This window comes from Ailuropoda melanoleuca, chromosome 8 (genome assembly GCF_002007445.2).
Source record: "Ailuropoda melanoleuca isolate Jingjing chromosome 8, ASM200744v2, whole genome shotgun sequence".
Taxonomy (NCBI): domain Eukaryota; kingdom Metazoa; phylum Chordata; class Mammalia; order Carnivora; family Ursidae; genus Ailuropoda; species Ailuropoda melanoleuca.
The window spans coordinates 66,320,259-66,331,893 of record NC_048225.1 but is presented as its reverse complement, the minus strand read 5'-3'; the positions used below and the strand labels follow the sequence as shown (position 1 = coordinate 66,331,893).

General features: G+C 39.8%; 1 protein-coding gene across 2 annotated transcripts in view; it reads right to left on the bottom strand.

Moving 5' to 3' along the window:
- SMYD3 (SET and MYND domain containing 3) overlaps positions 1-11,635 on the bottom strand; it is a 699,034-nt gene that overhangs the window by 499,799 nt on the left and 187,600 nt on the right. Inside the window, exon 6 of one of the 2 annotated variants that reach the window (XM_034666622.1) lies at positions 10,453-10,620. The exons of the other annotated variant lie outside the window; for it this stretch is intronic. Within the exon in view, the coding sequence (XP_034522513.1) occupies positions 10,453-10,620 (168 nt within the window). The remainder of the gene's footprint in view (positions 1-10,452; positions 10,621-11,635) is intronic. 2 annotated transcript variants of the gene reach the window in all.

Sequence of the window (11,635 nt, the reverse complement as noted above, 5' to 3'; positions counted from 1 at the left end):
TGGGATCGAGCCCCACATCAGGCTCCTCTGCTATGAGCCTGCTTCTTCCTCTCCCACTCCCCCTGCTTGTGTTCCCTCTCTCGCTAGCTGTCTCTATCTCTGTCAAATAAATAAATAAAATCTTAAAAAAAAAAAATACTCCTCAAAGAAAAAGAAGTGTCCAAGAAGGTCAAAGAGGATTTTCTTCTATATTGTGCATATATTCTACCACATTATAAGATATTCTAATCTGTAAATGCAAATATTTATAGAATCACAAAAAAAAAAAAAGCCACCTCTAATAATGGCTTGAAAACGAGCCAGATCCAGGCTAAAGGCTCTTGAATAATTAATGTTTTAATATTCAGTACTTCAAGGTTATGGAATCCAGATTCCACAAAGTAGCTTAACTCCATGCAAATTCCGTTCCAATCACCTTTATTGTCACCTGGAGCTGTGGCAGCATCAATTCAGAAATATTTGATACAAAAAACCCACCCTCCTCCCACACACCCTAGCAGCACTTACTCAGAAGTAAACATATAAGGGAGAGAGGCGTGTGAGACAGGGTGTGCCACGTGTGTGAAAACAGTGGGAATCCTCAGGAAGTAACTCAGACCCCTGCCTATGGCACTACTTTAATATCAGTGACAGAAATCCTATCAAATATTCTCATTTCGTTCACCCTGGGTTTCNTGGAAGGGTATTTTCCATCCTGATCCTAATTCAGCTGATCCTAATGAAACAGCTCTGCATAATGAGTGCCTCGATAAAATTTTCCTACAAACATCAAAACTAAAAACAAATCACTATTTTCTTTAAAGATTTATTGATTTTTAGAGAGAGGAAGAGAGCACAAGCGAGAGGGGCAGATGGAAAGGACAGTCTCAAGCGGATTCCGCGCAGAGCGCAGAGCTGGAGGTGGGGCTCGATCTCATAACCCTGAGATCACGACCTCAGCTGAAATCAAGAGTGGGACATTTAATCCACTGTGCCACCCAAGCCCCCCAAAACCAAATTATCAATTAAAACTTGAAATAGGGCCCACAACTGCCAAGTCTCATCAAACGTAGTTCTAAATGCTTTTCTTTTGCTCGACAACTATTTGTTCAAAAATGGTATTTCTGAATTACTTGCCTATCCCATTAATATCAGGTATAATTTTTAAGGTCACATAAATACTCCTCAGGGGCGCCTGGGTGGCACAGCGGTTGAGCGTCTGCCTTCGGCTCAGGGCGTGATCCCGGTGTTGTGGGATCAAGCCCCACATCAGGCTCCTCCGCTATGAGCCTGCTTCTTCCTCTCCCACTCCCCCTGCTTGTGTTCCCTCTCTCGCTAGCTGTCTCTATCTCTGTCAAATAAATAAATAAAATCTTAAAAAAAAAAAATACTCCTCAAAGAAAAAGAAGTGTCCAAGAAGGTCAAAGAGGATTTTCTTCTATATTGTGCATATATTCTACCACATTATAAGATATTCTAATCTGTAAATGCAAATATTTATAGAATCACAAAAAAAAAAAAAGCCACCTCTAATAATGGCTTGAAAACGAGCCAGATCCAGGCTAAAGGCTCTTGAATAATTAATGTTTTAATATTCAGTACTTCAAGGTTATGGAATCCAGATTCCACAAAGTAGCTTAACTCCATGCAAATTCCGTTCCAATCACCTTTATTGTCACCTGGAGCTGTGGCAGCATCAATTCAGAAATATTTGATACAAAAAACCCACCCTCCTCCCACACACCCTAGCAGCACTTACTCAGAAGTAAAACATATAAGGGAGAGAGGCGTGTGAGACAGGGTGTGCCACGTGTGTGAAAACAGTGGGAATCCTCAGGAAGTAACTCAGACCCCTGCCTATGGCACCACTTTAATATCAGTGACAGAAATCCTATCAAATATTCTCATTTCGTTCACCCTGGGTTTTGCTCCTAAGCGTACAACAGTTCATGATTAGAGCTGTAACACAGAGCTAACGTAACCCAGAATGCAGTACGGTAGAGTACAGAGAAAATCGGAAATTAGGAGAGCCAGGTTAAAGCTCTGGCTTTTTTGTTTTTAAAACACTGTGACCTTAAGCGCTCCTAATCTGCAAAAGGAAGAAAAACAATAACAACTCAGAGGGATGTTCGTAAGAGCTATATGTGATTATAGTTGTTAAACTACTTTATAGAGTTCAAGTAAATTAAAAAATAAAAACAAATAAAATGAAATCAGGGTAGTGGAGCACCGGGCAACTCATAATAGATCCCTCGACTGTCTCTTCATCTGCTGACGTAAGAAAAAGAGTATTCACTGGCTTCTTGGTGGAGTATGGGGCAGAAAATGAAGAACAGAAGACAAATCCACATGCTGTGAAGTGTATGGCACAGCAGTTCTGTTTATAGCTGAGTTACTGAAGGACGGGCACCTAGCTGGTACGGAAAGCCATAGTCACTTAAACAGAGACTCCCTGAGACTGAAGCTCACCATTATGCAGATAATCGAATCAAATCTAGTTTCAAACGTGGACACAAGTAATCCTATGGTGTAACTTATCCTGGCCTCATACAGATAACCTTCAATATAAAGAATGGGGGGTGAAAGGGGAAAATTTGTATACACTGATCAAAAGGTACACACTTCCAGCTATAAGATGAATAGGTTCTGGGACTCTACTGGACAGCGCGGTGTTTATAGCCAATAACACTATATTATATATTTGAAAATTAAGTTCTTACATGTTCTCACCATGAAAACATGGTAATTATGTGATTTAATGAAGGTGTTAGCCAACACAAAATCATTTTGCACTATATGTGTATCAAATCAACAGTCTGTATACCTTACACTTACATAATGCTATATGTAAGTTACATACCAATAAAGCTGAAAAAATACACATAGAAGGATCAGATATTGCTGAAAAGTTGTTTGTACTGCTAAACTGTTTGCTGTATCACATTTTTACTTCAACTTAGAAGCTAGTTCTTGAGTACTAGGGCATCAACTAACAGAAAGAACATTCAACTGAGCTCAAAGGACCTAAATTTTAGCACTCCTCCGTCAGCAGGTGACTACCTGACCTCCTCTGAGCCACAACTGATGCATCGTGGCAAGAGGAGCAGAGAGGCCATGGACCTGGACACTTGCTGTGATCTTGTCAATCCTAAAATCGTAGCTTTTGTGCTGCAGGAAGGAAGTGGGTAACATGATTCTGTTCTCACAAAGTACAGGAAATGAAGACATATAACCAATAAAAACAGAGACTACTCACAGTTGTCAACTGGTTGGCAGAGCGAATGCCAGGGACCACTGATTTAATGACCAGAACAGATAAATCCTAGTCTGGTGGATTTCGTCAAAGATTTGCACTGAAACTTTGGGAACAAGCAGGACCTGGATAGAAAAGGATAGGGAAAGATACACTACCCTCCTTCCACAATTATCACGGGTACCAAAAACTCAAAAGCACCAGCCCTACCTTATACTAATGGAGCTAACTCATCCTGACATGAGATGCTGACCCTGAATGAAACCCTTCCAAGGACAGGTAGCTCCAGGCTGTGTCAAGGCAGCCTGATACATGGTTGGATCACTAGAACAGTAGAGCTCTTCCAGATACTAAGTCATAATCAGTGTGCCTGATAGGACAAGACTTTCCTTGCTTCCTTCAGTGTTTCATAAATGAACACTTATCTGAATATATCTCTTTAAACATCTAACACTAAGTACTCAAAATAGAAATTTTAATGAAAATTGACCCTTGACAGAGACTAGTGAGGTTATGCTCTCTCTTGATCAGGACATGTTTGTTAATCTGGTTTAGAGAAGCCACACCCAAATTCTCTTATATTTGTAATATACCGAGTCACCTTGTTTTCCATATCAAATAGCAATGTCTAATTTCTGCCATTAAACTTCCACCTTGTTTCTGCTGGTCAGAAAATGTAACAGAGCAAGCTATCACAATTTTTATTATTATTAAAAGTACACACCTAAAACATACTTGGTTTTTTCTCCCACGAGAGGTCCTTCTTCATTCCTAATAGAAATAGTCAAGCCATAGTATGTAAGGTCTAAGCGCGATATCCATAATTAAAAAAAAAAAAAACTAAAGAATCAAACAATAACTTTCTGAACTTGAGTTATATAGTCAAAATATTTCTACCAGAAAATCATATCTTTACATTTCATTTCAGGACAAAATAACAAAATATAACACCTGCAGTTAAAAAACTAAGAATGAAAGTGTATTCAAGACATTAATAAACAAAGTAAACAATTTTTTTCTATTTAACAATTTTATTTCTTCCTAATCTTTAGTGAAATACTACACCTAACCCACTGTATTACTGAATTGAACCATTTTTAAGTTACTAAGTTAAATCTTCTTGGAGTAAAAAATAAACTCAAAAATCAATTATTGAATACATACTGTGCTTATGAACGTAATTGGCAATATAACAATAGAACTAATGGCTTGTTAGAAGGTAACATAAAACATTTTCTACCCTTTTTTTTAAGATTTATTTATTTATTTGAGAGAGAGAGAGACAGCAGGAGGGGCAGAGGGAAAGGGAGAGAGAACCTCAAGCTGACTCCACCAGCATGGAGCCTGACATGGGATTCGATCCCAGGACCCTGAGATCACGACCTGAATCAAAACCAAGAGTCAGTTGCTTAACCAGCTGCAACACCCAGGCGCCCCTATCTTTTTTTAATTCTCAGAGAATTTTCTGGTAGCATAGAATCTGTTTTCTTTCAAGAGCAAAAATTCTTCTGGCTTACAAAGAATAATTCAAGGGTTAGCAAACAGTGGTCCATGGCCCAAGTATGACCTTCCACCTGTTTCTGCACATGCTGCAAGCTTAGAGTGTCTGCCTACGGTTTTAAATGTTTGGGGAGGGGCGCCTGGGTGGCACAGCGGTTAGGCGTCTGCCTTCGGCTCAGGGCGTGATCCCGGCGTTGTGGGATCGAGCCCCACATCAGGCTCCTCTGCTGTGAGCCTGCTTCTTCCTCTCCCACTCCCCCTGCTTGTGTTCCCTCTCTCGCATCTGTCTCTCTCTCTGTCAAATAAATAAATAAAATCTTTAAAAAAAATAAAATAAAATAAAATAAAATAAATAAATGTTTGGGGAAAAAATAAAGAGAATATTGGGGGATAAGTGAAAAGCATGTGAAAATCATTGTTCAGTGTCCATAAACAAAGTTTTATTAGAGCATGGCCAGCCCTGTTTACTTACACGTAGCCCAGAGAGGCTTTCAGGTGCCAAGAGCAGAGCTAAGAAGGTGCACTCTCAGCAGACACTACAAATTGCCAGGATACAGTAATAATTCACTTCTGCCTCTTGGCCCACTGAGCCATACTGACCATCCAGGCTTTTACAGAACAGGTATGCTGAACTCTGTAATAATTAACATGACGATTCACCGTTTCCTGAAGAATTGAGGATAACGGCAGCCTCTCTGACTCTGACCCATCAACAAACTTACCGAACTTCTTGGATTTTACATATTAAAGACTTCTTTTTACCTAGTCTGATATGTTTGCAGTAACATATTATTTTTTAGACATATTTAGCAAAATACACTCAATAAAACAAAAAAATATACAGTTTTCATGCAGTCCTTCATTCAGTAGTCAATTAAATACCTACTGTATACCATGCAGGTGGCCAGGGATTCGAAATGAAATGTAATTCCTGGCTCTAAGAAAGTCACACTCAGGGGGCGCCTGGGGGGCTCAGTTGGTGAAGTGTCTGCCTTTGGCTCAGGTCATGATCTCAGGGTCCTGGGATCGAGCCCCGCGTCTGGCTCCCTATTCGGTGGGGAGTCTGCTTCTCCCTATACCTCTGCCCCTCCCCCTGCTCGTGCTCACTCTCTCTCTGTCAAATAAATAAATAAAATCTTTTAAAAAATAAAATAAATTAAAAAAAAATAAAAATGTCAGACTCGGGTAGGCAGACACGGCACTCCAGTTTCGCCACCCAAGGGAAGGCCAAAGCAAGGAAAGCAACCTCTGCCATTTCACAACGACATATTGTCATTTAAAAAACATTGGCTCTATCTGAATTAATGGCAAGTTGTACACTCAAATAGAGAAGGCAACAAGGCTTGGCAAACACATTTATCCATCAATAGTTTTAATTACAGCATTAGCCTTTCATAAGCAATTAACCTTGACCAACACAGGTATGAATAAAAATGCTGATTAAGAATTTACTAATTATCCTTCCCAACTTCAGAAGTCAGCTAGCATCTGGTCTTTATAACAAACACACCAACTCATCATAGGTTATTTACACTTAAATGAAGATAAATATTAACTGAATGGCTAAAAATGAAGAACATGAAACACACATTAAAAACACAATGACTTGTTGGGTTTTGAAAGCCCAAGTGTCCTACAAATGTCACTTTACTTGGAAGAATGTTTTTGAGAATAATGGTCTCTTGAACCAATGCAGAGATTCAGTTTACTGTAATAAAGAGAAAACCATATAAATCATAAGTGCGTCAGCATTTCATAATTAGAATGCCAGGATCTGCATGCAGTTAAGCATCTTGGCTGTTTGCCTGCTTTCCTTAAAACCAGAGGAGAGGTAATATCCCGACAACCAAGTCTTCTAGCAGCTGTGCTGAGCAGACACGAGAGATGTCTCATCTAACAGCTACCTCCAAACAAGCAGATACAAGCACCCTGGTGATCAGAGGTTAGCAATCCTGTTGTTTCTGCTTGCGGTTTGTAGTAAATATTTAATGGCATATTTTTCCTTAATGGAACCCAGGCACATCTGATCAGTCACTGGGATCACTTAGTAATGCAGTCAAAGTTATCATACTGCCATTTCACATCAACTTTGTAATTAGATAATTCATCACTTTATTAATTCAAAAGATGGCTTTCTTTACTACTTTATAGCAGGCTACAGTGGGGAAACCCAACTGAGCTGATCAACAAAAAGGCTCTCAAACTTTGTCCTACGTGAACTTGAACCCCCGAGTGGCAAACATACACACTCCTGACCTTTCAAACCAACAGAAGTAATATTCTTCCCACAAATTAGCCTACCAGCAAGAGTGAAGTAATAAAATCACCACTACATCTAGAATAAGAGGGCTAGCAAAACTGAAAGTTTTAAAATAAAAACTGAATATATCAAGAACAAGTTTGTTCCTACTTTCTACTGAGGCACAATGCTCTTTGGTGAATAAAAAAGGACCAAAAAAGGGTTATTTAGTAATTTTTCCTTCTTGCTGATTTTACACACTTTACTAAAATTATGAGGTTACAGCAGGATATCACATAGATTAGTAACACTCTCAGCCTAAAGGCACACAGCGCCAAATGTAAACATGCAGCCTCAAATATGATAATATCATTACTATTTCTTATGTCTTCTTTTTAACATATCTCAATCAATTAAATTACTATTTCTTGTCCTGTTATGAATTACAAAGATTCTCAAGTGAACATAGCTTCCACTGCTTCTCCAATAAAAAAGAATTCTCCCCCAGTACAAAACAATTTGATTGGGATAAAAATGAATAGAAATTTTAAGTACCACAGTACAAAAAACCTTTAAAAAACTCATTTTCAAGTCTGTACAAGCACAGGGTATACTGCAAAACCAGCTGCAACTAATAACATTAAAATTTAGAGTTTAGAAAGGCAGGCTCTGAAGGTCACATATGTGCCTTAAAGAATAAAAATAACATGGTACCAAAATTATTATTTTGTTTGAAAGGAAAAGGGAGAGAACATCTTCTCAAACAAATGTGGAATTTCAAATCAATAAATTCTGTGGCAGTTGAACAATACTACAGAGTTAAAAAGTACTTTGCAGAGCTCTGGATAGATGTTTCCTGGCTTCTCACTACCAAGTGTCCCCAAGCACGCCGCACTTTGGCCACCGCCATTACTGTCAGCAGCACCCACGGTTTTCCTTACCCTTTGACCTTCATTTCCACTCAGCCACACCCTCCAACCACCCCTTCCCCACCAGGTAACACACAACCTAAGCTTAAACCCAACCAACTGCTTTGAAAATAAAGCTCTGGCAAATCACTCAGCCTCTCCACCCAACCACGCCACCACTGTCCAGCCCCTTCTGTAGAAATTCTACCGGTACTGTTACCCTCACTAATCTTCTACCACCACCTAATGCAAAACAAACATTTTAAGCATCAAGCTTCTATTCAAACTCTTATTGCAGTCACTAAATATAACACAAACATGTATTCCACGGTAATAACTACCTTTTCGGATCCCCAGAAGAGGTCAGTGTGTTCCCAGCTCAGGAGGTCAAAGGAGCCAGCACCCCTCACTCCCACCAGCATTTGCAGACCATTTGTCTGTGACAAATGGTTGCCCTATACCAAACTCTCTTCTAAAATTCATGCCATTAATTTTACTTTCTATGTGAAGTCCTCCTGGATACCCACCTGTAAAAAAGTTTCCCCCTCGTATGACTCATGCTATTTTAAAAAAAAAAATTTTTTTTTGAGAGAGAGAGAGACAGAGAAGGTGGGGAGGGGCAGAGGAAAAGAGAGAATCTTAAGCAGGCTCCATGCCCAACACAGGGCCCAAAGTGGGGCTCCATCTCACAACCGTGAGATCATAACCAGAAGTGAAATCAAGATGTTGATGCTTAACTGACTGAGCCACCTGGCACCTCTCATGCTGTTTAATTTTTTATGGCCAGGCAAAAAATTCATAAGTGGACAGATATATTTATAAAGCAAACTCCTACATTCTAAACCCGAATTGGCCATATCTTTCCACAGGCCTGTTTGTTTATGTGGGAGTGGTGAGCAAGAGAATAATACTGGAGGTAAGGAAGTGGAAGGAAAAAAAGCACAACTGGGGGACGCCTGCGTGGCTCAGTTGGTTAAGTGTCAGCCTTAGGCTCGGGTCATGATTCCGGGGTCCTGGGATTGAGTCCCGCATCGGGCTCCTTGCTCAGCGGGGAGCCTGCTTCTCCCTGTGTCTGCTCTGCCTGCCGCTCCCTCTGCTTGTGCTCTCTCCCTCTCTCTCTCTCTCTGATAAATAAATGAATAAAATCTTAAAAAAAAAAAAAAAGCAGCAGCAGCAGCAGCACACTTGGGAATATGACCCAAAAACATGAGTACAGAGCAATGCTTTGGGGTAACGGGGCGGGGGTGGGGCAGGTCCTGAGGTAAACCAAGTCCGAAGTCGCAGCAGCACATTCGAGGCTGAAAACCTGGTGCAAAAGGAGATACAGACACTATTTTCAACAGAACGCCCCAGAGTTTGCAAAACAGAAACTGCCACCTTTTGAGCAATTATTCATGGTCTTCTATTAGAAAAAGCCACCAGTGTTTTACAGCAGAATCGTCTACAACCACCAAATGATGGAGAGAGTCCAAGCGTCCATCAACTGATGAAGGCATAAAGATGCAGTTGGTATATACAACGGAATATTACTCAGCTATAAAAAAGCATGAACTCTTGCCATTTGCAACAACATGGATGGAGCTGCAGAGTATAATGTTAAGTGAAATACATTGGTCAGAGAAAGACAAATACCATATGATTTCATTCATATGTCGAGTTTAAGAAACAAAACAAAGGAGCAAAGGGAAAAAAGAGAGGGAGGGGAAGAGAGAGAGAGAAAAATCAAGAGACAAGCTCAGCCACAGAGAACACACAGATGGTGAGCAGAGAGGAGGTGGGTGGGGGAATGTGTGAAATGGGTAATGGGGATTAAGGAGTCCACCTGTCATGATGAGCACTGGATGATGTATGAAGTGTTGAATCACTGTATCATACAACTAAAACTAATACCACATAGTATGTTAATTAAAGAAAAAGACAAAAAGCCTAGCGGGAATGAATCATGTGCTCGGGTTTAAGGACCTTCTCATCCTCCACTGAGCCCTTTCGATTCCAGGCAAGTCCAAGTTTAACAAATATACACATATTACCAAGTAAGACTTTTGACTTGCTAAGGTTTTTGCCTTGGTAGATAATTTTCCGATTTATAATTAGCCACACATTTCTATAACCTGGATCAAGAATGCTTTGCACAGGGTAGGCCAGCAAAAAAAATTTTAAAAAGGTCTGTTTAATTTAATAAGTGAATTCACTAACTTCTTAGGTGCCCAAGAGCTTCATAATAAAGGACTAATCGTAAGGAATGTTTGGAAATCTGAATTTTAAATAAAGAACATTTGTCTGAAATCTAAGTATTAAAAATATCAGATATAAAACAATTTCGAAAATTATTAAAACCAGGTGACAGAGACATGAGGATTCACTGTACTAATCTCTCTACCTTCATGTATGTTTAGAAAAGTCCATAGTCAAAAACTCAAAAAACTTAGGATATAAACAAATAAAGAAAAGTTCTCAGAATTCCTTCTGCCTTAAGTGACCATGAGATGAGCCGAGATATAAGCTTAGCAGGTCTAAAACCTGCGTAAAACCAGAATGAATATAAACGAACATGACCAAAAGCAAAACACTACCTGGATTTTCTGTATTGGGGCCAGGCAAAGCCAGCCTTCTTCAAAGCATAAACTGGAAAACCGGTGCATGAGGTTGAGAAAGGCAGGGCAGCCTGGAACTGCACCTGACAGTGGGCTGTGGGCAGTACACACTGGGGTGTCCACTCCTCTCTGGTTAATTCGATGCCACTACGACAGGGAGAGAGGCAGAGGAATAAAACCCTCTGCCCAAGTTTCTCCACCCACTTCCAAAGCACTTGTCATGACCTGCACCATCACACGCTCGCAATGTCAGCAGCTCATCCCTGATGTACGTATGCACCAATGAGCTTAATATTAGAGTATCGTATTTTTTTTAAGATTTTATTTATTTGAAAGAGAGAGAGACAGAGAGAGAGAGAGACAGAGAGGCAGAGGCAGAGAGAGAGGGAGAAGCCAACCCCCACTGAGCAGGAAGCCCAACACGGGGCTCAATCCCAGGACCCTGAGATCATGACCTGAGCTGAAGGCAGATGCAACCGATGGAGCCACCCAGGTGCCCCTAGACNTTTAATAAAAAAAAAAAAAAAAAAAAAAAAAAAAAATGACAAAGAAGAAGAAGCTGGGGAGAAAAAGAGGAGGAGGAAAGTGATCTCTTTTAAGGACATATGTATAAGCAGAAAACTAACAACAATTTATAAAATCTTAATAAAACTTTTACGAGCAAGTACAGGAGCCGTAATGTAATGTTGCTTTCATCCACATACAAGGCAAAAATCACAGATCTGAGTCCACTTCCCTCAAAATCTCAGAGATGTCTATGTTCTACTTTTGTGGCAATAACAAATACGACTATGTGGGGAGAAGGGAGGGCATAGTATTAAGACCTTGTCTACTTATTCATAATGACAGAACTTTCCCCTACACAGCATGAAAAGAATTTCACTGTAAGACATATGATCAAAATTTTTAAAAAAGAAATGTGTGAAATAAAGTAATTCACGTGTCACATTGAGCAATAGAAAGTATTTTTAAATATTTTCCATAAATACTAGTAACACTGGTAATTACCACTTGAACAATTTCTAACAACAGAAACAACAGTCACAGGAGAGCCACAGACTTAACACCAGGAACGAAGTTACAGTCAACACAAGGCATACTTTTATCTTTCAGAAGGTGTTGCTCTGTGGAGTGTCAAAAGCACCTGTGTGTATGGTACACG